This window comes from Porites lutea, chromosome 5 (assembly GCF_958299795.1).
Source record: "Porites lutea chromosome 5, jaPorLute2.1, whole genome shotgun sequence".
Classification (NCBI taxonomy): Eukaryota; Metazoa; Cnidaria; class Anthozoa; order Scleractinia; family Poritidae; genus Porites; species Porites lutea.
In genome coordinates, this window is record NC_133205.1 from 43,714,495 (window position 1) to 43,739,494 (window position 25,000).

Below are 25,000 nucleotides of genomic sequence, written 5' to 3' on the forward strand. Positions count from 1 at the left end.
GCCCTAAGAGGAAAGCAGTTTTTCCGCTGCCGGCCGTTGGTCCTAGCTTTTCATACTTACCTGACGCGGGAGGCACTGTGATCAAGGAGGCAGTCCTCTCAAGGTGAGGCCCTCTCATTGCACTTCGATTGGGTTGACCCTTGCGATTACCCCAAATGTGGGTAACTCGAGCGTATAATTTCTGGTAGTGGGGACCTGCGTTCGCGCTAGTCCCCGGTTTAGTAGTAATTATTGTATCTAGCGCGGTCCACAGGTTATTGAAAAACGCGCGCGCCAATGATACAACTGGTAACGTGCGCGCGTGTGATTGTTTCACATACAGGTGATCGATCGATACAAAACAGCACAGAGATAGAGAAGAAGAGAAGTCTCCGGGGACCAAGAAAGAAGGTAAATTATCTTGGAATATGTTGAAGTTGATTTGTAGCTAAGCTAGTATGTTATTTAAAAAGCAGAGTAGAGACTGAAATGTCTTACTCTCTCAAAGGTGAAGTGAAAGTCGCCAGAGATGTATGTTCAAGAAGGAGGATTATGGTCGACGGTTGAAAAGCAAGCAAGCAGGATCATAAACATCCGTCTATACCGTGAGTACAACACTTCTCTCATAGCATAGCTTTGATTCAGAAGTTGTTTGCTTGTGTATATTTAACTCGCCTTTTCTCTCGTCGGTCTGTACTGCACGGCGCTGGTTTCGGCGTTTAATTTAAACTGTCGAGCGAGCCGTTAATAACAAATGCTAACGGACTCGGTCTTGTGTTGTATTTGGCCTTTTGGCTTGTTTCTCTGGCGTTCGCGGCCGTTTTCTCGGCCTGTAGTTGCACTGAAAGGCGAACGTAGACTTGTGGAAGCTGTGATTTGAAAAAAGTGATGTCACAAGCGGTGATTTGAAGTCACAGAGCAAAATGGAACATTACCGCGCGCTCTCGAACCAACGCGCGTTCTGTGTCCCAGCTATATTATTATGAGAAAAAAATGACCCCACAACTTGATTACTTCGAAGAATAATTCGGCGTAACTTTAAAACTGACAGCAGAGGTACATTCCAGCAAGCGGTAAAACAGCAAAAATGATGAAAAAATTCCACGAAAAATAAAAGAAAAGAAGAAGCCTACAACACGGGGTATTCCCAGGCGGTCACCCATCCAAGTACTAACCCCGCCCGACAGGGCTTAACTTCGGTGATCAGACGAGAACCGGTGTTCTCCCTGTGGTATGGTCGTAGGCGAGAGAAAAGAGAGAAAATTTGACTTCTTATACCGAGTATGGTGAACATGTAAGCGAGGCATTACTTCATTACCCTCCTCAGGCAACCCTGACCTACAAAACAGGCTGTGAAGTCTTCCTTTGTAGCTGTAAATAAATTGATTTGGCCACTTACACGGAGCTTGGCGGGCTTTAAAAACCCCTTAGGGCCTAGTAAGCGGTCCCAGTCTGCCTCGTTTTGGTGTTCCCTGTCCTCCTATAGGTTAATGGCCGAGCTGTTAGGGCCTGGGTACCCTGTAGACGCTATTTGATCTCTGTCTATACACACTGTAGTGTCCCGAAGAGCTTGGCCGAGTATCTGTGCTCGGACTGAGCCAATGATATCCCCCTGTCCTCGCATAGAGTGCCAGATGCATCATGGGATGCGACAGTATTGCAACCACCATATCTAGGATGGGGAAGGAGCCAACCACCCTAGGTCCGGAGGACCTAAAGGGCCATCGCTTCTCGGCCTTTTGGCTAAGATCAAGTGTAGTATCTGTTCTTATCAGCTTAATATCTGATACGCTGCTCATTGAGCAGCTCATATATTAAACTGATTTTTGGAATTGGGCTGTGGAAAGGAGGCTTGCCTCGTCCCAGCCACGGGTTGCCTCGGTATAGCACTACCTCCGAGTGCGGCCCACTTCCCCTTGGGGAAGAAATATTCAATTAATAAGAGACATATATTTCTATATTTTTTTCCTGTGCTTGTTTTTTCAACATCTGGGTACCCTGTGGCTCACTGGTGTCCCCCGCGTCAGGCTTCTATTTAGGCGAGCCGTCGGTCACATAACTGGAGTCCTGTGGCCGTCTGGACTTGCGCAGTTACCACAAGGGCCCTAAGAGGAAAGCAGTTTTTCCGCTGCCGGCCGTTGGTCCTAGCTTTTCATACTTACCTGACGCTGCTTTTCGCGACGCGGAAATTCTGCCCTTGTGGGACGAGTTTGCGTTTGGGAACTGGCCTTTTGGTGAGTGTCGCCGCATCATTTGAAGCGTGTACTGGCTTTCGTGGCTACGTTCGTCTCTTTTGCTGTGGTTTTCTCTATCGTGGTCTTGGTCGGTAGTTCACTTGGTTGGTTCAAGCCTCGATTTTTTCGTAAGTTTTTACTCTTACTGTCTTTGGCGGGTCGCCCGTCCCTTTTTGGGCCCTGCCCATCAGGGCTTAACCCCGGGGGTTAGTTTCTTTGGGGTTTTTTCCTTTCTTTTTCTTTGTCATGCCGCGTCCTTCCATGCGGAGGACGGTTACTCTTGATGTTGGGCGGGTCCCTCAAGTCATCAATCGTCCCGAATTAGTACACATGCTCAAAGAGCGGTTTGGTTCTTGGAAACTGCTGGCAGTTCAATTCTTGCCGGGCCTTAAAGCCCAGCTTACTTTTGATTCTGAAGAGGCTCTTGTGATGATTGAGCGAAATACTGAAATTGATCTTGGTGGCCATCCATGCCGCGTAGTTGGGGGGGGGCCGAGGGGGGAAAATGTCCTCGTTTTTCACCTCCCCTACGAATTGGATAATGGGGCCGTTAAAGTGGCTTTGCAGCGATTTGGTCAGGTGCACTCTGTGCGTCACCAGCACCACCCGGACACTTCTATCCATACCGGGACGCGTATTGTGCACATGATTCGCGAGGCGCCTATTCCTAGGCATATTTATGTTGACGGTTGGTCAGGCAAGGTTTGGTACCGGGGGCAGCCGGTTGAATGCGATATTTGTGCGGGGGGTCACGTTTCGCGCGTGTGCCCATTGCGTGGGAAATGTCGGTTTTGCAAAGAGGAGGGGCATTTTGCCCGAAATTGTCCTAATCGTGATCGTGATGATTGGGGGGAGGCCTCCACTGGTGGTCCCGCCCCTGCGAATGCTAAGGAGGGTCCCGCTACTTCGGCCGACCCCGCCCCTGCCGGTAGTGCTGGTATTGACTTGAGGGACAACCAGCTTGACGAACTGTCTAGTTCGGTTGCTCCCAGCTCGGCTCCTTCGTCTGACTCTTTGGATGGAGCTACGGTGGTGTCTCAGGTGGACTCTTTGGATGGTGCTACGGTGGTCTCCCAAGAACAGGCCCCGGTTAGCCAGAGTGTACTGGCGGAATTGAATGTACCAAATTTGTCTGATTCTTGTGACGCTCCAAATTCTAATGATTGCATTGATTTAAGTAATAGTATTGATTTATTTAATGAACATAATGAAAGTAGTGTTGTTACTTTAAATAATAATGGAACTAGTTCTGCAAATAATAACATTAGTAATGAAAGTGAAATACATAGTAATGGTAATAATGGAAATAGTGAAAGCATTAAGCATAGTAATGATAGTAGTGGCAATAGTGGAAACAGTGAAAGTATTAATGTTACTTTACCTCGTAATGATGGTTTGGAACTACTTGATTGCTCTAGTGACAGTGACTCTGATGGTTCTGAAGACCCTGAAATCCGCAGCGATGCGTCCATCGCTTCCTTGGACGCTGAAGGGTCCTCTCTTGACTCGGTCCACTCGGTTGATAACGAAGGTTTTGTTGCTCCGCTGCCTCAGCGGGCTCCCCGTTCTTCCAGGAAACCCGCTGTTGTCATTTCACCTGGCAGGTCACGCTCTGTGTCACCTGCCGTTGACGGTAGGAGCAGGTCTCCGCTTTCCTCTGGCAAGCACCCCTTGCCTCCTGTTGTGGGCCCTAGGCCTAAGTCTAGGAGGTCCTAGACTGCTCGCCACTCCCTTCTTTCCATTCAAGTTAGACGTTATATCAGTCAACGCCAACGGCCTGCGTGTGGCCGATAAGCGTGCTGGTTTCTTACAGTGGTTGCATTCTCTTCCTGTTGTCGTTGATGTTGTCTGTATCCAGGAATCTCATTGTGTTTCTCTGGCTGAATGTGATTTGTGGTTTCGTTCTTCTGGTTTTTTAAGTGTTGTCTCTCCTGGCTCCAAGAAATCTTGTGGTTGTGTTGTCCTCTTTCGTCCCACTCTGTCTTTGGTTCAATCTTGGGCGGATGAAGAGGGGCGTCTGTTGCAATGTGAGTTCTCTTTTCGTGACCAGTCCTTTCGTGTTATTTCGTTGTATGCTCCCAATCGCAACCCTGTAAGGAACCAGTTTCTAGAGCAACTGGCTGAAGAGGTTGATCCCTCCATCCCTACACTCCTTTGCGGTGACTTTAACACGGTCTTCGACCGTAGTCTTGATCGTTCTGGCTCTGACTCTTCTGACACCTGGAGAGAGAGTTCCGCCGCACTTGCGACTCTCTTCGAGTCTTGTTGTTGTATTGATGCCTGGAGGTATCTCCATCCTACCTCTGCTGGTTTCTCTTGGACCAGGCCGGACGGCTCCATATCTTCCCGTATCGACCTAATTGGTTGTCCTTATATCTGGGTGTCATCTATGTCCTCTTGTGATTTCGTTTCCTGTCCTTATTCTGATCATTGTGCTTTGTTGTTTTCTGTTTTTGTCCCTGGCATTGTGCCGTCCGGTCCTGGTCTTTGGAAGTTGAACGCATCTATCCTCAATGAGGACGATTATGTCCAACTTATTACTTCTTTCTGGGGTGTTTGGCGTACCAAAATGTCGACTTTTTCCAGCCTTGCCAAGTGGTGGGAGGCTGGTAAGCGAGAAATTCAGCGTATCACTCGGGAGTTTTGTGTCCGTCGGGCTAATGAGACCCGGGCTTCTAGAGACCTCTTGAGTCGTCTTGCCGATCACCTGAAATCGCGGTTTGATGAGGGTCTCATCTCGGCCTATGTGCCCTATCGCTCAGTTCTTAATCGTCTAGCTGAGCTGGATCTTACTCAGGCTAGGGGTGCGCAGGTTCGCTCCCGGACCCGGTGGGTGGAGGAGGGTGAGACTTCTTCCTCCTACTTCTGTCGTCTCGAAAAGAAGCGCTCTGCTGACAGATGGATTTCTGCTGTCCGCAACCCTAATGGCCGTATTGTGTCCGACCCGCAAGGTCTTTGTGATTCCTTTTCCTCCTTTTATTCTGATCTGTTTTCCGCCTCTCCTGTTGATCCTTCTGCTCAACAGTCCTTGCTTGCTAACCTGTCTTCTGTTCTTCCTCCTGATCAGGCCGAGAAATGTGAGGGCTATTTGGATGTGGGAGAGTGTTACGAGGCTCTCGTGGGTATGGCCAAAAACAAGGCTCCTGGGTCTGATGGTCTGCCCATGGAGTTCTACGTTAAGTTCTGGGATGTACTCGGTCCTGATCTGGTTACTGTACTTAATTCTTGTTTTGACGCGGGTCTTCTCTCTTCCTCGCAACGTCGTGGGGTTATCTCTCTGTCTTTTAAGAAGGGTGATCGGCTCGACCCCCGCAATTGGCGTCCGATCTCTCTTCTTAATATTGATTACAAACTGGCTGCTAGGGTCCTTGCTGGGCGTCTTCTTAAGGTCATTCATCTGGTTGTTGCGGATGATCAGACTTGTGGGGTCCCGGGGAGATACATTGGTGAAAATGTTGCTTTTTTGAGGGATGTTGTTCATTATGCCTCTTTCTCTGGGCAACCTGTTGCTATCCTTTCCCTCGATCAGGAAAAGGCCTTCGATAGAGTGGATTGGGGATTCATGCGCTCTACTCTTCTGTCTATGGGCTTCGGTCGTTCTTTCATTAAATGGGTGGACTTGTTTTATACTGAAGTGTCTAGTGCTGTGTCCGTCAATGGTTATCTGTCTTCTTTTTTCTCGCTGTCGAGAGGGGTACGCCAAGGCTGCCCTCTCTCCCCCCTTCTATATGTTCTTGTATCTGAAGTGCTGGCCGTCAACATCAGGGCCAACCCACGTATCGAAGGCCTGACCCTCCCCGGGTCCTCATCTCCTCTCTCGCCCATCTCACAATATGCGGATGACACATCGCTAGTTGTTGTCTCGGATGCTTCTATTCGCGCCATCTTTGATGTATATGCCATCTACGAGAAAGGCTCGGGAGCCAAGCTTAATCAAAGCAAATCCAAAGGTCTCTGGTTGGGTAGTTGGGCTGGTAGGCTGGATCCTCCAGTTCCACTTGATTGGTCCTCGGTTAAGATCAAGACACTGGGCGTGTTTGTCGGTCCTGGTGACCTCGATGAGGACAATTGGCTGCCCAGGATTGATGCTGTAGAAAAGGTCCTTTCTTCTTGGAGGCAGCGGTCCCTCTCCTTCAAGGGTAAGGCCTTGGTTATCAATGCCCTTGCTTTGTCCCGGGTCTGGTATGTGTCTTCACTAATTCACATGCCTGATTGGGTTGTTTCGAAATTGGTTCGGCTGACCTTCCACTTTTTTTGGGGTGGTAAGCGCGATCTTGTCCGTCGATCTGTTGTTATTCAGCCCCCTGATCAGGGTGGTTTCTCAGTGGTGGATGTACAGCTGAAGGTCTCATCTCTTCTCGTTCAATGGGTGAGACGTTTTGTCTCATCCTATGCTAACTGGTCCCACTTTCTTACTTTCTGGTTTTTCTCTGTTTTCAACTGCTCTGTGCTTGATGTTTTTTCGCGTCCTTTTGCATTCAGTCCCCTCGCCCTGCCTCCGTTTTATCAGTCACTTTTGCTGTCTTGGCGCAGTGTCAATGGTTCTTTCTCGGTTTCTCGCTCCTGTCTGGTTATGGGCTCTTCGTCATCTGAGCATGCTTTGCCAGCAGTGAGCATGTCTGCTAAATCTTGTTACTTGTACCTGTTGTATGCTAGTCTTTCCCCACCACACTGTGTTGCTAAATTTCGTCCCGGATTTGGTGACCTATACTGGCCGACCACCTGGAAGTCGTTATCTCTCTTTCCGTTGGACCGCCCTGTCACTGACCTTAATTGGAAGATCGCGCATGGGGTGTTGTACACCGTGGACCGCCTTATCTCCTTTGGTTATGCCTTTGACCCAGCTTGTTTTTGTTCTTCGCCTGTTGAGACCGCTCCCCATTTGTTCTACGAGTGTCCCCTGGCGCAAAGTGTCCTCTCCTGGCTCCAGTCTCTGATGTTTAAGTGTAGCCCTTTGTTGCCTTCCATATCGTTGCGTCATGTTCTTTTTGGTTTCTCCCCGGATGAGCTGGTCTCTGTTCCGAGGGTCTTTGTCTATCTCTTGAATGTCTGTAAGTTTTGTATTTGGTTAGCTCGGAACGACTTTCGTTTTCGGGACACTCGTCCTGGGGCCATTGTTGTTATTGGTCAAGTAAAGGCCCGGGTGGCCTTCTACTTGCCGCTTTATTTTAAACGCTTCCGCTCTGCTCGTCGCAAACGTTACTTCTTGCGCCAGTGGTGTGCCAATGGTACCTTGGGCTCGGTTGGTGAGGCTGGCCTCTCAATCTCGTTGTAACTCTTTTCCCCTCCTTCTTTGTTCTTGCTTGAGTGAGTGTGTCTATGGTCCCTATGGTCGCCTTAGTTGGTTGTACTGTGGTTCCTTCTGCTGGATCTGCTGGTCTCCTTTGTTGGTCGTACTGGCCCCAGTCTTTGTTAGAGTGAGTGTGTCTGTGGTCCCTATGGTCGTCTTAGTTGGCTGCACTGTGGTTCCTTCTGCTGGATCTGCTGGTCTCCTTTGTTGGTCGTACTGGCCCCAGTCCTTGTTTGAGTGAGAGTGCTTGTAAGTTTTAATGCTCGTTTTAGTGAGTTTTCTTTGCCTCTTGCGGCGTTTGAGTGAGTATGTTTTTAGTTACGTTAGATAGTCTAGTGCCCGCGTCTTTTAACTTGTTCTGCTGTCCTGTACATGTTTGTCCTGTATTTGTTCTGTCCTGTACTGTGTATGTAGGGGTGGGGGTTCGATTCCCCCAGTCAGTTTCTGTACTGGTGTACTGCCCCGGTTTGCTGTGTGTGGTACTAGACTTTAAGTCTGGCGGCATTGCACCACCCTACTGGGGGCCGGCCATTCACTGTAAACACAAAAAAAACTTACCTGACGCGGGAGGCACTGTGATCAAGGAGGCAGTCCTCTCAAGGTGAGGCCCTCTCATTGCACTTCGATTGGGTTGACCCTTGCGATTACCCCAAATGTGGGTAACTCGAGCGTATAATTTCTGGTAGTGGGGACCTGCGTTCGCGCTAGTCCCCGGTTTAGTAGTAATTATTGTATCTAGCGCGGTCCACAGGTTATTGAAAAACGCGCGCGCCAATGACACAACTGGTAACGTGCGCGCGTGTGATTGTTTCACATACAGGTGATCGATCGATACAAAACAGCACAGAGATAGAGAAGAAGAGAAGTCTCCGGGGAGGGACCAAGAAAGAAGGTAAATTATCTTGGAATATGTTGAAGTTGATTTGTAGCTAAGCTAGTATGTTATTTAAAAAGCAGAGTAGAGACTGAAATGTCTTACTCTCTCAAAGGTGAAGTGAAAGTCGCCAGAGATGTATGTTCAAGAAGGAGGATTATGGTCGACGGTTGAAAAGCAAGCAAGCAGGATCATAAACATCCGTCTATACCGTGAGTACAACACTTCTCTCATAGCATAGCTTTGATTCAGAAGTTGTTTGCTTGTGTATATTTAACTCGCCTTTTCTCTCGTCGGTCTGTACTGCACGGCGCTGGTTTCGGCGTTTAATTTAAACTGTCGAGCGAGCCGTTAATAACAAATGCTAACGGACTCGGTCTTGTGTTGTATTTGGCCTTTTGGCTTGTTTCTCTGGCGTTCGCGGCCGTTTTCTCGGCCTGTAGTTGCACTGAAAGGCGAACGTAGACTTGTGGAAGCTGTGATTTGAAAAAAGTGATGTCACAAGCGTTGATTTGAAGTCACAGAGCAAAATGGAACATTACCGCGCGCTCTCGAACCAACGCGCGTTCTGTGTCCCAGCTATATTATTATGAGAAAAAAATGACCCCACAACTTGATTACTTCGAAGAATGATTCGGCGTAACTTTAAAACTGACAGCAGAGGTACATTCCAGCAAGCGGTAAAACAGCAAAAATGATGAAAAAATTCCACGAAAAATAAAAGAAAAGAAGAAGCCTACAACACGGGGTATTCCCAGGCGGTCACCCATCCAAGTACTAACCCCGCCCGACAGGGCTTAACTTCGGTGATCAGACGAGAACCGGTGTTCTCCCTGTGGTATGGTCGTAGGCGAGAGAAAAGAGAGAAAATTTGACTTCTTATACCGAGTATGGTGAACATGTAAGCGAGGCATTACTTCATTACCCTTCTCAGGCAACCCTGACCTACAAAACAGGCTGTGAAGTCTTCCTTTGTAGCTGTAAATAAATTGATTTGGCCACTTACACGGAGCTTGGCGGGCTTTAAAAACCCCTTAGGGCCTAGTAAGCGGTCCCAGTCTGCCTCGTTTTGGTGTTCCCTGTCCTCCTATAGGTTAATGGCCGAGCTGTTAGGGCCTGGGTACCCTGTAGACGCTATTTGATCTCTGTCTATACACACTGTAGTGTCCCGAAGAGCTTGGCCGAGTATCTGTGCTCGGACTGAGCCAATGATATCCCCCTGTCCTCGCATAGAGTGCCAGATGCATCATGGGATGCGACAGTATTGCAACCACCATATCTAGGATGGGGAAGGAGCCAACCACCCTAGGTCCGGAGGACCTAAAGGGCCATCGCTTCTCGGCCTTTTGGCTAAGATCAAGTGTAGTATCTGTTCTTATCAGCTTAATATCTGATACGCTGCTCATTGAGCAGCTCATATATTAAACTGATTTTTGGAATTGGGCTGTGGAAAGGAGGCTTGCCTCGTCCCAGCCACGGGTTGCCTCGGTATAGCACTACCTCCGAGTGCGGCCCACTTCCCCTTGGGGAAGAAATATTCAATTAATAAGAGACATATATTTCTATATTTTTTTCCTGTGCTTGTTTTTTCAACATCTGGGTACCCTGTGGCTCACTGGTGTCCCCCGCGTCAGGCTTCTATTTAGGCGAGCCGTCGGTCACATAACTGGAGTCCTGTGGCCGTCTGGACTTGCGCAGTTACCACAAGGGCCCTAAGAGGAAAGCAGTTTTTCCGCTGCCGGCCGTTGGTCCTAGCTTTTCATACTTACCTGACGCGGGAGGCACTGTGATCAAGGAGGCAGTCCTCTCAAGGTGAGGCCCTCTCATTGCACTTCGATTGGGTTGACCCTTGCGATTACCCCAAATGTGGGTAACTCGAGCGTATAATTTCTGGTAGTGGGGACCTGCGTTCGCGCTAGTCCCCGGTTTAGTAGTAATTATTGTATCTAGCGCGGTTCACAGGTTATTGAAAAACGCGCGCGCCAATGATACAACTGGTAACGTGCGCGCGTGTGATTGTTTCACATACAGGTGATCGATCGATACAAACAAAACAGCACAGAGAAAGAGAAGAAGAGAAGTCTCCGGGGACCAAGAAAGAAGGTAAATTATCTTGGAATATGTTGAAGTTGATTTGTAGCTAAGCTAGTATGTTATTTAAAAAGCAGAGTAGAGACTGAAATGTCTTACTCTCTCAAAGGTGAAGTGAAAGTCGCCAGAGATGTATGTTCAAGAAGGAGGATTATGGTCGACGGTTGAAAAGCAAGCAAGCAGGATCATAAACATCCGTCTATACCGTGAGTACAACACTTCTCTCATAGCATAGCTTTGATTCAGAAGTTGTTTGCTTGTGTATATTTAACTCGCCTTTTCTCTCGTCGGTCTGTACTGCACGGCGCTGGTTTCGGCGTTTAATTTAAACTGTCGAGCGAGCCGTTAATAACAAATGCTAACGGACTCGGTCTTGTGTTGTATTTGGCCTTTTGGCTTGTTTCTCTGGCGTTCGCGGCCGTTTTCTCGGCCTGTAGTTGCACTGAAAGGCGAACGTAGACTTGTGGAAGCTGTGATTTGAAAAAAGTGATGTCACAAGCGGTGATTTGAAGTCACAGAGCAAAATGGAACATTACCGCGCGCTCTCGAACCAACGCGCGTTCTGTGTCCCAGCTATATTATTATGAGAAAAAAATGACCCCACAACTTGATTACTTCGAAGAATAATTCGGCGTAACTTTAAAACTGACAGCAGAGGTACATTCCAGCAAGCGGTAAAACAGCAAAAATGATGAAAAAATTCCACGAAAAATAAAAGAAAAGAAGAAGCCTACAACACGGGGTATTCCCAGGCGGTCACCCATCCAAGTACTAACCCCGCCCGACAGGGCTTAACTTCGGTGATCAGACGAGAACCGGTGTTCTCCCTGTGGTATGGTCGTAGGCGAGAGAAAAGAGAGAAAATTTGACTTCTTATACCGAGTATGGTGAACATGTAAGCGAGGCATTACTTCATTACCCTCCTCAGGCAACCCTGACCTACAAAACAGGCTGTGAAGTCTTCCTTTGTAGCTGTAAATAAATTGATTTGGCCACTTACACGGAGCTTGGCGGGCTTTAAAAACCCCTTAGGGCCTAGTAAGCGGTCCCAGTCTGCCTCGTTTTGGTGTTCCCTGTCCTCCTATAGGTTAATGGCCGAGCTGTTAGGGCCTGGGTACCCTGTAGACGCTATTTGATCTCTGTCTATACACACTGTAGTGTCCCGAAGAGCTTGGCCGAGTATCTGTGCTCGGACTGAGCCAATGATATCCCCCTGTCCTCGCATAGAGTGCCAGATGCATCATGGGATGCGACAGTATTGCAACCACCATATCTAGGATGGGGAAGGAGCCAACCACCCTAGGTCCGGAGGACCTAAAGGGGCATCGCTTTTCGGCCTTTTGACTAAGCGTTCTCTTACTTGTGGGACGTTCAAAAGTTCGTTTTTTGCGTGTTTGGCTTTTTTCTTGTTTGTTTGTGGGGGCTGTGCTAAGTACCGGCCGGGCGGGAACGCCGTGCCCCCCACCCCAAATTTATCGTTAAAGCGATTCTTAAAACGACTTGGGTCGTTTTCCATGATGTTGGAGCCCAATGCTGATTGGAGCGAAGTGGTCGACGATGGTGGCGAAGTGCCCAGAGATGGTAGCGAAGTGACAAGTGTTAGTAGCGAAGTGGCAAGTGATGGTGGCGAAGTGGCAAGAGATAGTGGCGAAGCGTCTGATGTTGAATTGTCCAGTAGTGAGTCCAGCGATGAGTCTGATGGTTTAGTAACGGTCTCCGAACGTCGTAGTGAGTCCGATCGTGATGTACCGCGAATTAGTGCCCTGTACAGTTCTGCTGCCAAGAAAAACCTGCCGGCGGAGGAAGCTTCTGAACAAGTGACTTACCGTCCCAGTTACCTCTCCGAGTTTGAGAAGGAACACTTCAGCAGGGAGAATGTGATGCCGGATCGGCCATATACTGCGTTCTTTAGTGCCCCGTCAGCGTCTTTCACCACCAAAGACATCTTTGACGCCCTACTTACTGATGGGATTCCTGCCTCTGCTGTTCGTTGCTTACAGCGATCGCCCAACGGTAATGTCTTGATTACATTTGCGCTACAGAAGTACCGCGATCTGTTTCTGCGTCGTTCTTCTTTTATCGTCCGCCGTGGCCACTACGTCACTCACCCTGGTACGCGCCGTCTACTGTTTGTTACGGTCTACGATGCGCCGCACGAGTTGCCAGATTCTGCCCTCGAACATCGTTTGAGCCGTTATGGCCGGATCTTCTCCTCACGCCGTGGCAAGGTGCAGGGCTACCCTGACGTCTTCAACGGCTTGCGACACTTACGCATGGAGCTCAATACTCATATTCCCTGTTTTCTTCGTTTTGGAAAGTACCAAATTCGGGTGAAGTATGATGGCCAACCAACTACTTGCCGCCGTTGCAATTCGAGGGATCATCTCTACAAGGATTGCAGCAACTCTGTGTGTTTTAATTGTGATCGGGTGGGGCATCATTCGAGGATGTGCCCCGAAGACATCAGATGCTGTATATGCAAGGAGGAGGGCCACATGGCCATTGACTGCCAACACTCTTGGTATCGTCGCCCCCCGCCTTCTGCGTCTCTGTCTCCAGATACCGTTGCCGGGTCGAACCCCGTGGATCCTGTTTCTACCCCAGTGGAGCGTCCTACTCATACCGCCGAAACTAGTGATACAAGTGCTCCCCACGCTGACCTCGCTGATCCTGTGAGTCAGCCTGGCTCTACTGATGTTGCTGAATCGCCTACGCCCTCACCTCCTGCTAGTGTTCCTCTCTTTACTGATCCGTCTTCCGCGTCTGTTATTCCCTCGGTCTCGGATAGTGTTCTTGGCCAGATGCCTTCCGTACCTGAGGATCCAGTGCCTTCTATTTCTGACAGTGCCCTCGCTGAGGTCGCTATGCCTCCTGCATCTCCCGAGCTGATGCCATCTGTCTCTGACAGCGCCCTCGCTCAAGTTGTCTTGCCGTCTCCCTCCGATGGTCCTGCTTTGGATCTGGCTCAACCCGATGAGAATAGTGATGATGATGATATGGGGGATTCTGTCCCCCCCTTAGAGGCCCAGCAGCTGGCGACGGCTTGGAAACGTGTTTCCCGGAAGAAGGGTCAGCGGAGGAAGAACCTGACCCGAAAGGCATCAGCTTCCCATTCTTTTGCTCCTGTGCGCAAGGCAACCAGGCCCAACCCGCCAGGAGTGAGATCTAATAGAGGTAAGGACCCGCCTGAGTAAACTTTTTCCATTTTCAAAGGTCTAACGATTAACGTTCGCGGTTTGAGTGATGAAAAGTTTTCGTCAGTTGTTCGTTGTTTTGGTCAAGAGAATCTAGATTTCTGTTTTATCCAGGAAACGATGGTTTCTGATAGACGGGTCATTAATTCCCTATCTTCCCGGTGGCGGGGCCCCAGTTTTTGGTCCCCGGCTGTCGGGAGACGGGGTGGCGTGGCCATTTTGCTTTCAAGTAGTCTACAAGATAATCTCTCTGTTTGGAAAAAGGATACTGAGGGTCGGGTCCTTAGTGTATTACTTAAAATTGATTCCCAGTCTATTAATTTAGTTAATGTGTATGCTCCAACTGTACCGGCTGATAGACGAGTCTTCTACCAGTCGGTCCATTTGTACTTCTTTCCACACTCTTCGCTGATAGTTGGTGGCGATTTCAACTGTTATGACGGTTCCTCAGATAAGTTTGGGGGCACCGTCTCTATTAGTTCTGACTTGTCTGACCTTAAATCGTGTTTTTTGTTAAGGGATGCGTGGCGAGCTTCGCATCCCAGAACCCGCCAGTTTACTTGGTTTAATTCAGATTCTTCAGTTGCTAGTCGTTTAGACACTTTTCTTGTTGCAAGGTCCCTCCTTTCATCAGTTAAGTCGTGTGTTATTTCTCCTTGTGTTTTTTCGGATCACGAGTTTGTTTTTATTGACTTAGTTCTCGAAGCTTCTTCTAAGTATGGCCCTGGAGTGTGGAAATTAAATAATTCTCTCTTAGAGGACGAGTCTTATTGCGAGAAGATTCGTGCTCTTATTGATCGTTTTTTATTGTTTAAACATACCTTTTCTTCCTCTGGTTCCTTTTGGGAATCCCTTAAGAAAGATATTAAAGTTGAATCTATTGCCTTTTCAAAGCAAAAGCGTAGAGACCTCTCTGACGAGAGAGTCTCGTTAACTAACCGCTTGATTGCTTTGAAACATCGTCTAGTGTCGGGTGATCCTTCTGTTAAGTCTGAAATTGCGGACTTGGAGAGCTCTCTTAAAGTCTTAATGACAGAGGAGTATATGGGTGCAAAAATTAGAAGTCGAGCAAAATGGCTAGAAGAGGGCGAAGCCCCTACTAAGTTTTTCCTTAAGTTAGCTTCTCAAAAGTTTGAGAAGAGTTTCGTCTCCTCTGTCCTTAATTCTGATGGTGTTGAGGTGTCTACTCTACCTGAGATAGTAAAAGCTCACGAAAGTTTCTATTCCTCTCTCTTTGCTGAGGAGTCTGTTGATTTAGAAACACAAAATCATTTGTTGTCGTTCGTTTCGCGCCGTTTGTCGGATCATGATCGTGATGTTTGCGAGGGGGCTTTGTTGCTGGACGAAGCTACTGAGGCTGTTGGCTTGTCCAATCGCAACAAGGCCCCCGGCCCTGATGGTTTGTCGGCAGAATTTTATTTAACTTTCTGGTCGCGCCTCGGCCCCCTCTTAGTTGAGGTTTTTAATGAAGGCCTGCGCGAGTCTGAGCTTTGTGACTCTATGAAAACTAGCATCACTCGATTAGTTTATAAGAAGGACGACCGGAGGAATTTGAAAAACTGGCGTCCAATATCTCTTCTAAATGTAGATTATAAGATTTGTTCGAAGGCTATCTCCTTGCGACTTTCTAAGGTTCTAGATTCCATTGTTGACCCGGACCAGACTTGCTCTGTTCCTGGGAGATCTATTGCTTCCAACTTGTTTTTGTTGCGCGACGTTTTAGATCACATTGAGCGAACTGGCGAGACGGGTATTCTCGTCAGCCTAGATCAGGAGAAAGCTTTCGATCGTGTCAATCGAACTTTTCTTCTAAATCTCTTAAGACATCTTGGTTTCGGTCCTTCCTTTTTAAATTGTATTCACACCCTGTATAATGGCGCTAATATGCGAGTGATTGTAAACGGCTTCCTTTCTGATATGATACCGATTGCGCGTGGTGTTAGGCAGGGTGACTCCCTTTCACCAATGCTCTATATCTTGTGTGTTGAGGTTCTTGCATGCAAGATTAGAGCCTGTAATGATATTGAAGGTTTTTTACTCCCGGGTGCTCAGGGCTTGCAGTTCAAAGTTGGTCAGTATGCCGATGACACAACGTCCTTGGTTAAGGACGTTGTGTCTCTTCATAATCTTTTTAGGGAGATTCAGTTATATGAGCGTGGTACCGGGGCTAAATTGAATCTTTCGAAGACGGAGGCCATGTGGCTGGGGTCTTGGAAAGACCGCGTTGACCAGCCTCTTGGCCTCAAGTGGGTTAACAAAATGAAAATTTTGGGTGTTGTTTTTGGTACGGTCCCAGTTGAGAGAGACAACTGGGAACCGCGCCTGTCTAAGCTTGATAACTGTCTGTCTCTGTGGAAATCGAGGTCATTGTCGTTTGTTGGTAAAGTGTTAATTCTTAATGTTTTAGGTTTGAGCAAGCTTTTGTACTTGTCGCGTGTTTTAGTTCCCCCGAGATGGGCGCTTGACAGGTATAATAGCTTGATCTGGCCTTTTTTATGGGGCGCTAAATTAGAACCTGTTGCTCGAAGATCGATCGTGTGCTCTCCGGATCAGGGGGGCCTTGGTTTAATAGACTTTTGGTCTAAAGGACAGGCGTTGCGCTTATCTTCCTTCGTTAAATCTCTATCGGATCCTAGTTTTAAGTGTTTTTATCTCGTTCGGTATTTCTGCGGCTCGCGTTTGTCGTCCCTTCGCCCCGAGTGGTCTGCCTTGCGGGATATTCGTACACCTAGCGCGGCTTCGCCATCCAAGTTTTATTCGCGCATGATTGATCTTCTTAAGTCTTGCAGTTTCCCTGGGTCTTTTACATTTGACTCCAAGTCTATCTATAAGGAGATAATTAAGCGTCACTGTTCCCTCCCGGTCCTCCCCAGGTTTTGGTCCCCTTTACTAAGTAGTTCTTTTAGTCTTTCTCGCCATTGGTCCTCCATAAGAGATTCTTTCACTGATAATTATAAAAGCGATCTTTCATGGCTCATCACTTTGAGAGCAGTTAAGGTCCGTGAGTCTCTGCGGAACTGGGGGTACATTGATAACCCTTCGTGTGCGACATGTTCGCAAACAGAATCTATCGATCACTGTTTTCGCGCATGTCCCCGAGTCAATGCTGTGTGGTTCTTTTTCCTCCCCTTGTTGTCCTCTCTTTTATCGCAACCCTTCCCCCTTTGCGGTGCCTCCATTTTCTTTTTTCAATTGCCTTTTCCTAATGATAAATCACGACGTTTGCTTCTGTTTTTAATCAAGTCGATTTTGTATGGTGTTTGGCGCTTTAGGAACAAAGCTGTTTTTCATAATGGTCGAGAGGATTCTAGGGCAATAATTAAGTGTATTATTACTGACATTAAGAATAGAATTAGAGCTGATCGGTTTAGATTCTCTCCTAGCAAGTTCCGCTCTTTGTGGTGCCATCCGGCACTTTGCGATTTCCATCAGGATGATAATTTAGTATTTAAGTTTTAATTTTTGCGATATGATCATTGATGTAATTTCCTTAGTTTTCTCCTTAGTTTTTCTTTAGTTTGTAGCAATTTTGATCTCCTGTAAATACTGTAAATACTGTACATAGTTTTGCAATAAACTTTCAAAATACAAAAAAAAAATCTGTTCTTATCAGCTTAATATCTGATACGCTGCTCATTGAGCAGCTCATATATTAAACTGATTTTTGGAATTGGGCTGTGGAAAGGAGGCTTGCCTCGTCCCAGCCACGGGTTGCCTCGGTATAGCACTACCTCCGAGTGCGGCCCACTTCCCCTTGGGGAAGAAATATTCAATTAATAAGAGACATATATTTCTATATTTTTTTCCTGTGCTTGTTTTTTCAACATCTGGGTACCCTGTGGCTCACTGGTGTCCCCCGCGTCAGGCTTCTATTTAGGCGAGCCGTCGGTCACATAACTGGAGTCCTGTGGCCGTCTGGACTTGCGCAGTTACCACAAGGGCCCTAAGAGGAAAGCAGTTTTTCCGCTGCCGGCCGTTGGTCCTAGCTTTTCATACTTACCTGACGCTGCTTTTCGCGACGCGGAAATTCTGCCCTTGTGGGACGAGTTTGCGTTTGGGAACTGGCCTTTTGGTGAGTGTCGCCGCATCATTTGAAGCGTGTACTGGCTTTCGTGGCTACGTTCGTCTCTTTTGCTGTGGTTTTCTCTATCGTGGTCTTGGTCGGTAGTTCACTTGGTTGGTTCAAGCCTCGATTTTTTCGTAAGTTTTTACTCTTACTGTCTTTGGCGGGTCGCCCGTCCCTTTTTGGGCCCTGCCCATCAGGGCTTAACCCCGGGGGTTAGTTTCTTTGGGGTTTTTTCCTTTCTTTTTCTTTGTCATGCCGCGTCCTTCCATGCGGAGGACGGTTACTCTTGATGTTGGGCGGGTCCCTCAAGTCATCAATCGTCCCGAATTAGTACACATGCTCAAAGAGCGGTTTGGTTCTTGGAAACTGCTGGCAGTTCAATTCTTGCCGGGCCTTAAAGCCCAGCTTACTTTTGATTCTGAAGAGGCTCTTGTGATGATTGAGCGAAATACTGAAATTGATCTTGGTGGCCATCCATGCCGCGTAGTTGGGGGGGGGCCGAGGGGGGAAAATGTCCTCGTTTTTCACCTCCCCTACGAATTGGATAATGGGGCCGTTAAAGTGGCTTTGCAGCGATTTGGTCAGGTGCACTCTGTGCGTCACCAGCACCACCCGGACACTTCTATCCATACCGGGACGCGTATTGTGCACATGATTCGCGAGGCGCCTATTCCTAGGCATATTTATGTTGACGGTTGGTCAGGCAAGGTTTGGTACCGGGGGCAGCCGGTTGAATGCGATATTTGTGCGGGGGGTCACGTTTCGCGCGTGTGCCCATTGCGTGGGAAATGTCGGTTTTGCAAAGAGGAGGGGCATTTTGCCCGAAATTGTCCTAATCGTGATCGTGATGATTGGGGGGAGGCCTCCACTGGTGGTCCCGCCCCTGCGAATGCTAAGGAGGGTCCCGCTACTTCGGCCGACCCCGCCCCTGCCGGTAGTGCTGGTATTGACTTGAGGGACAACCAGCTTGACGAACTGTCTAGTTCGGTTGCTCCCAGCTCGGCTCCTTCGTCTGACTCTTTGGATGGAGCTACGGTGGTGTCTCAGGTGGACTCTTTGGATGGTGCTACGGTGGTCTCCCAAGAACAGGCCCCGGTTAGCCAGAGTGTACTGGCGGAATTGAATGTACCAAATTTGTCTGATTCTTGTGACGCTCCAAATTCTAATGATTGCATTGATTTAAGTAATAGTATTGATTTATTTAATGAACATAATGAAAGTAGTGTTGTTACTTTAAATAATAATGGAACTAGTTCTGCAAATAATAACATTAGTAATGAAAGTGAAATACATAGTAATGGTAATAATGGAAATAGTGAAAGCATTAAGCATAGTAATGATAGTAGTGGCAATAGTGGAAACAGTGAAAGTATTAATGTTACTTTACCTCGTAATGATGGTTTGGAACTACTTGATTGCTCTAGTGACAGTGACTCTGATGGTTCTGAAGACCCTGAAATCCGCAGCGATGCGTCCATCGCTTCCTTGGACGCTGAAGGGTCCTCTCTTGACTCGGTCCACTCGGTTGATAACGAAGGTTTTGTTGCTCCGCTGCCTCAGCGGGCTCCCCGTTCTTCCAGGAAACCCGCTGTTGTCATTTCACCTGGCAGGTCACGCTCTGTGTCACCTGCCGTTGACGGTAGGAGCAGGTCTCCGCTTTCCTCTGGCAAGCACCCCTTGCCTCCTGTTGTGGGCCCTAGGCCTAAGTCTAGGAGGTCCTAGACTGCTCGCCACTCCCTTCTTTCCATTCAAGTTAGACGTTATATCAGTCAACGCCAACGGCCTGCGTGTGGCCGATAAGCGTGCTGGTTTCTTACAGTGGTTGCATTCTCTTCCTGTTGTCGTTGATGTTGTCTGTATCCAGGAATCTCATTGTGTTTCTCTGGCTGAATGTGATTTGTGGTTTCGTTCTTCTGGTTTTTTAAGTGTTGTCTCTCCTGGCTCCAAGAAATCTTGTGGTTGTGTTGTCCTCTTTCGTCCCACTCTGTCTTTGGTTCAATCTTGGGCGGATGAAGAGGGGCGTCTGTTGCAATGTGAGTTCTCTTTTCGTGACCAGTCCTTTCGTGTTATTTCGTTGTATGCTCCCAATCGCAACCCTGTAAGGAACCAGTTTCTAGAGCAACTGGCTGAAGAGGTTGATCCCTCCATCCCTACACTCCTTTGCGGTGACTTTAACACGGTCTTCGACCGTAGTCTTGATCGTTCTGGCTCTGACTCTTCTGACACCTGGAGAGAGAGTTCCGCCGCACTTGCGACTCTCTTCGAGTCTTGTTGTTGTATTGATGCCTGGAGGTATCTCCATCCTACCTCTGCTGGTTTCTCTTGGACCAGGCCGGACGGCTCCATATCTTCCCGTATCGACCTAATTGGTTGTCCTTATATCTGGGTGTCATCTATGTCCTCTTGTGATTTCGTTTCCTGTCCTTATTCTGATCATTGTGCTTTGTTGTTTTCTGTTTTTGTCCCTGGCATTGTGCCGTCCGGTCCTGGTCTTTGGAAGTTGAACGCATCTATCCTCAATGAGGACGATTATGTCCAACTTATTACTTCTTTCTGGGGTGTTTGGCGTACCAAAATGTCGACTTTTTCCAGCCTTGCCAAGTGGTGGGAGGCTGGTAAGCGAGAAATTCAGCGTATCACTCGGGAGTTTTGTGTCCGTCGGGCTAATGAGACCCGGGCTTCTAGAGACCTCTTGAGTCGTCTTGCCGATCACCTGAAATCGCGGTTTGATGAGGGTCTCATCTCGGCCTATGTGCCCTATCGCTCAGTTCTTAATCGTCTAGCTGAGCTGGATCTTACTCAGGCTAGGGGTGCGCAGGTTCGCTCCCGGACCCGGTGGGTGGAGGAGGGTGAGACTTCTTCCTCCTACTTCTGTCGTCTCGAAAAGAAGCGCTCTGCTGACAGATGGATTTCTGCTGTCCGCAACCCTAATGGCCGTATTGTGTCCGACCCGCAAGGTCTTTGTGATTCCTTTTCCTCCTTTTATTCTGATCTGTTTTCCGCCTCTCCTGTTGATCCTTCTGCTCAACAGTCCTTGCTTGCTAACCTGTCTTCTGTTCTTCCTCCTGATCAGGCCGAGAAATGTGAGGGCTATTTGGATGTGGGAGAGTGTTACGAGGCTCTCGTGGGTATGGCCAAAAACAAGGCTCCTGGGTCTGATGGTCTGCCCATGGAGTTCTACGTTAAGTTCTGGGATGTACTCGGTCCTGATCTGGTTACTGTACTTAATTCTTGTTTTGACGCGGGTCTTCTCTCTTCCTCGCAACGTCGTGGGGTTATCTCTCTGTCTTTTAAGAAGGGTGATCGGCTCGACCCCCGCAATTGGCGTCCGATCTCTCTTCTTAATATTGATTACAAACTGGCTGCTAGGGTCCTTGCTGGGCGTCTTCTTAAGGTCATTCATCTGGTTGTTGCGGATGATCAGACTTGTGGGGTCCCGGGGAGATACATTGGTGAAAATGTTGCTTTTTTGAGGGATGTTGTTCATTATGCCTCTTTCTCTGGGCAACCTGTTGCTATCCTTTCCCTCGATCAGGAAAAGGCCTTCGATAGAGTGGATTGGGGATTCATGCGCTCTACTCTTCTGTCTATGGGCTTCGGTCGTTCTTTCATTAAATGGGTGGACTTGTTTTATACTGAAGTGTCTAGTGCTGTGTCCGTCAATGGTTATCTGTCTTCTTTTTTCTCGCTGTCGAGAGGGGTACGCCAAGGCTGCCCTCTCTCCCCCCTTCTATATGTTCTTGTATCTGAAGTGCTGGCCGTCAACATCAGGGCCAACCCACGTATCGAAGGCCTGACCCTCCCCGGGTCCTCATCTCCTCTCTCGCCCATCTCACAATATGCGGATGACACATCGCTAGTTGTTGTCTCGGATGCTTCTATTCGCGCCATCTTTGATGTATATGCCATCTACGAGAAAGGCTCGGGAGCCAAGCTTAATCAAAGCAAATCCAAAGGTCTCTGGTTGGGTAGTTGGGCTGGTAGGCTGGATCCTCCAGTTCCACTTGATTGGTCCTCGGTTAAGATCAAGACACTGGGCGTGTTTGTCGGTCCTGGTGACCTCGATGAGGACAATTGGCTGCCCAGGATTGATGCTGTAGAAAAGGTCCTTTCTTCTTGGAGGCAGCGGTCCCTCTCCTTCAAGGGTAAGGCCTTGGTTATCAATGCCCTTGCTTTGTCCCGGGTCTGGTATGTGTCTTCACTAATTCACATGCCTGATTGGGTTGTTTCGAAATTGGTTCGGCTGACCTTCCACTTTTTTTGGGGTGGTAAGCGCGATCTTGTCCGTCGATCTGTTGTTATTCAGCCCCCTGATCAGGGTGGTTTCTCAGTGGTGGATGTACAGCTGAAGGTCTCATCTCTTCTCGTTCAATGGGTGAGACGTTTTGTCTCATCCTATGCTAACTGGTCCCACTTTCTTACTTTCTGGTTTTTCTCTGTTTTCAACTGCTCTGTGCTTGATGTTTTTTCGCGTCCTTTTGCATTCAGTCCCCTCGCCCTGCCTCCGTTTTATCAGTCACTTTTGCTGTCTTGGCGCAGTGTCAATGGTTCTTTCTCGGTTTCTCGCTCCTGTCTGGTTATGGGCTCTTCGTCATCTGAGCATGCTTTGCCAGCAGTGAGCATGTCTGCTAAATCTTGTTACTTGTACCTGTTGTATGCTAGTCTTTCCCCACCACACTGTGTTGCTAAATTTCGTCCCGGATTTGGTGACCTATACTGGCCGACCACCTGGAAGTCGTTATCTCTCTTTCCGTTGGACCGCCCTGTCACTGACCTTAATTGGAAGATCGCGCATGGGGTGTTGTACACCGTGGACCGCCTTATCTCCTTTGGTTATGCCTTTGACCCAGCTTGTTTTTGTTCTTCGCCTGTTGAGACCGCTCCCCATTTGTTCTACGAGTGTCCCCTGGCGCAAAGTGTCCTCTCCTGGCTCCAGTCTCTGATGTTTAAGTGTAGCCCTTTGTTGCCTTCCATATCGTTGCGTCATGTTCTTTTTGGTTTCTCCCCGGATGAGCTGGTCTCTGTTCCGAGGGTCTTTGTCTATCTCTTGAATGTCTGTAAGTTTTGTATTTGGTTAGCTCGGAACGACTTTCGTTTTCGGGACACTCGTCCTGGGGCCATTGTTGTTATTGGTCAAGTAAAGGCCCGGGTGGCCTTCTACTTGCCGCTTTATTTTAAACGCTTCCGCTCTGCTCGTCGCAAACGTTACTTCTTGCGCCAGTGGTGTGCCAATGGTACCTTGGGCTCGGTTGGTGAGGCTGGCCTCTCAATCTCGTTGTAACTCTTTTCCCCTCCTTCTTTGTTCTTGCTTGAGTGAGTGTGTCTATGGTCCCTATGGTCGCCTTAGTTGGTTGTACTGTGGTTCCTTCTGCTGGATCTGCTGGTCTCCTTTGTTGGTCGTACTGGCCCCAGTCTTTGTTAGAGTGAGTGTGTCTGTGGTCCCTATGGTCGTCTTAGTTGGCTGCACTGTGGTTCCTTCTGCTGGATCTGCTGGTCTCCTTTGTTGGTCGTACTGGCCCCAGTCCTTGTTTGAGTGAGAGTGCTTGTAAGTTTTAATGCTCGTTTTAGTGAGTTTTCTTTGCCTCTTGCGGCGTTTGAGTGAGTATGTTTTTAGTTACGTTAGATAGTCTAGTGCCCGCGTCTTTTAACTTGTTCTGCTGTCCTGTACATGTTTGTCCTGTATTTGTTCTGTCCTGTACTGTGTATGTAGGGGTGGGGGTTCGATTCCCCCAGTCAGTTTCTGTACTGGTGTACTGCCCCGGTTTGCTGTGTGTGGTACTAGACTTTAAGTCTGGCGGCATTGCACCACCCTACTGGGGGCCGGCCATTCACTGTAAACACAAAAAAAACTTACCTGACGCGGGAGGCACTGTGATCAAGGAGGCAGTCCTCTCAAGGTGAGGCCCTCTCATTGCACTTCGATTGGGTTGACCCTTGCGATTACCCCAAATGTGGGTAACTCGAGCGTATAATTTCTGGTAGTGGGGACCTGCGTTCGCGCTAGTCCCCGGTTTAGTAGTAATTATTGTATCTAGCGCGGTCCACAGGTTATTGAAAAACGCGCGCGCCAATGACACAACTGGTAACGTGCGCGCGTGTGATTGTTTCACATACAGGTGATCGATCGATACAAAACAGCACAGAGATAGAGAAGAAGAGAAGTCTCCGGGGAGGGACCAAGAAAGAAGGTAAATTATCTTGGAATATGTTGAAGTTGATTTGTAGCTAAGCTAGTATGTTATTTAAAAAGCAGAGTAGAGACTGAAATGTCTTACTCTCTCAAAGGTGAAGTGAAAGTCGCCAGAGATGTATGTTCAAGAAGGAGGATTATGGTCGACGGTTGAAAAGCAAGCAAGCAGGATCATAAACATCCGTCTATACCGTGAGTACAACACTTCTCTCATAGCATAGCTTTGATTCAGAAGTTGTTTGCTTGTGTATATTTAACTCGCCTTTTCTCTCGTCGGTCTGTACTGCACGGCGCTGGTTTCGGCGTTTAATTTAAACTGTCGAGCGAGCCGTTAATAACAAATGCTAACGGACTCGGTCTTGTGTTGTATTTGGCCTTTTGGCTTGTTTCTCTGGCGTTCGCGGCCGTTTTCTCGGCCTGTAGTTGCACTGAAAGGCGAACGTAGACTTGTGGAAGCTGTGATTTGAAAAAAGTGATGTCACAAGCGGTGATTTGAAGTCACAGAGCAAAATGGAACATTACCGCGCGCTCTCGAACCAACGCGCGTTCTGTGTCCCAGCTATATTATTATGAGAAAAAAATGACCCCACAACTTGATTACTTCGAAGAATAATTCGGCGTAACTTTGGAACTGACAGCAGACGTACATTCCAGCAAGCGGTAAAACAGCAAAAATGATGAAAAAATTCCACGAAAAATAAAAGAAAAGAAGAAGCCTACAACACGGGGTATTCCCAGGCGGTCACCCATCCAAGTACTAACCCCGCCCGACAGGGCTTAACTTCGGTGATCAGACGAGAACCGGTGTTCTCCCTGTGGTATGGTCGTAGGCGAGAGAAAAGAGAGAAAATTTGACTTCTTATACCGAGTATGGTGAACATGTAAGCGAGGCATTACTTCATTACCCTCCTCAGGCAACCCTGACCTACAAAACAGGCTGTGAAGTCTTCCTTTGTAGCTGTAAATAAATTTATGCGGCCACTTACACGGAGCTTGGCGGGCTTTAAAAACCCCTTAGGGCCTAGTAAGCGGTCCCAGTCTGCCTCGTTTTCGTGTTCCCTGTCCTCCTATGGGTTAATGGC

General features: G+C 48.1%; 2 protein-coding genes and 11 non-coding genes across 13 annotated transcripts; 9 read left to right on the top strand and 4 right to left on the bottom strand.

Moving 5' to 3' along the window:
- Window positions 1-52: 52 nt before the first annotated feature.
- LOC140939646 (U1 spliceosomal RNA) lies at window positions 53-216 on the top strand. Its single transcript, XR_012165978.1, has one exon. It is a non-coding gene; the product is annotated as a U1 spliceosomal RNA (small nuclear RNA).
- Window positions 217-1,105: 889 nt separating this feature from the next.
- Window positions 1,106-1,224, bottom strand: LOC140939258 (5S ribosomal RNA). Its single transcript, XR_012165621.1, has one exon. It is a non-coding gene; the product is annotated as a 5S ribosomal RNA (ribosomal RNA).
- Window positions 1,225-1,702: 478 nt separating this feature from the next.
- On the top strand, window positions 1,703-1,894 carry LOC140939908 (U2 spliceosomal RNA). Its single transcript, XR_012166224.1, has one exon. It is a non-coding gene; the product is annotated as a U2 spliceosomal RNA (small nuclear RNA).
- Window positions 1,895-6,417: 4,523 nt separating this feature from the next.
- Window positions 6,418-7,488, top strand: LOC140937231 (uncharacterized). Its single transcript, XM_073386773.1, has one exon. The coding sequence runs from the start codon at window positions 6,418-6,420 to the stop codon at window positions 7,486-7,488; it is 1,071 nt and encodes a 356-aa protein (XP_073242874.1).
- Window positions 7,489-8,053: 565 nt separating this feature from the next.
- On the top strand, window positions 8,054-8,217 carry LOC140939891 (U1 spliceosomal RNA). Its single transcript, XR_012166209.1, has one exon. It is a non-coding gene; the product is annotated as a U1 spliceosomal RNA (small nuclear RNA).
- An 893-nt stretch (window positions 8,218-9,110) lies between these two features.
- LOC140939557 (5S ribosomal RNA) lies at window positions 9,111-9,229 on the bottom strand. The gene has a single exon (XR_012165896.1). It is a non-coding gene; the product is annotated as a 5S ribosomal RNA (ribosomal RNA).
- Window positions 9,230-9,707: 478 nt separating this feature from the next.
- On the top strand, window positions 9,708-9,899 carry LOC140939909 (U2 spliceosomal RNA). Its single transcript, XR_012166225.1, has one exon. It is a non-coding gene; the product is annotated as a U2 spliceosomal RNA (small nuclear RNA).
- A 239-nt stretch (window positions 9,900-10,138) lies between these two features.
- LOC140939647 (U1 spliceosomal RNA) lies at window positions 10,139-10,302 on the top strand. Its single transcript, XR_012165979.1, has one exon. It is a non-coding gene; the product is annotated as a U1 spliceosomal RNA (small nuclear RNA).
- An 893-nt stretch (window positions 10,303-11,195) lies between these two features.
- Window positions 11,196-11,314, bottom strand: LOC140939675 (5S ribosomal RNA). Its single transcript, XR_012166005.1, has one exon. It is a non-coding gene; the product is annotated as a 5S ribosomal RNA (ribosomal RNA).
- Window positions 11,315-17,223: 5,909 nt separating this feature from the next.
- On the top strand, window positions 17,224-17,415 carry LOC140939434 (U2 spliceosomal RNA). The gene has a single exon (XR_012165784.1). It is a non-coding gene; the product is annotated as a U2 spliceosomal RNA (small nuclear RNA).
- A 4,523-nt stretch (window positions 17,416-21,938) lies between these two features.
- LOC140937629 (uncharacterized) lies at window positions 21,939-23,009 on the top strand. Its single transcript, XM_073387184.1, has one exon. The coding sequence runs from the start codon at window positions 21,939-21,941 to the stop codon at window positions 23,007-23,009; it is 1,071 nt and encodes a 356-aa protein (XP_073243285.1).
- A 565-nt stretch (window positions 23,010-23,574) lies between these two features.
- LOC140939892 (U1 spliceosomal RNA) lies at window positions 23,575-23,738 on the top strand. Its single transcript, XR_012166210.1, has one exon. It is a non-coding gene; the product is annotated as a U1 spliceosomal RNA (small nuclear RNA).
- Window positions 23,739-24,631: 893 nt separating this feature from the next.
- On the bottom strand, window positions 24,632-24,750 carry LOC140939794 (5S ribosomal RNA). The gene has a single exon (XR_012166118.1). It is a non-coding gene; the product is annotated as a 5S ribosomal RNA (ribosomal RNA).
- Between the last annotated feature and the right edge of the window lie 250 nt (window positions 24,751-25,000).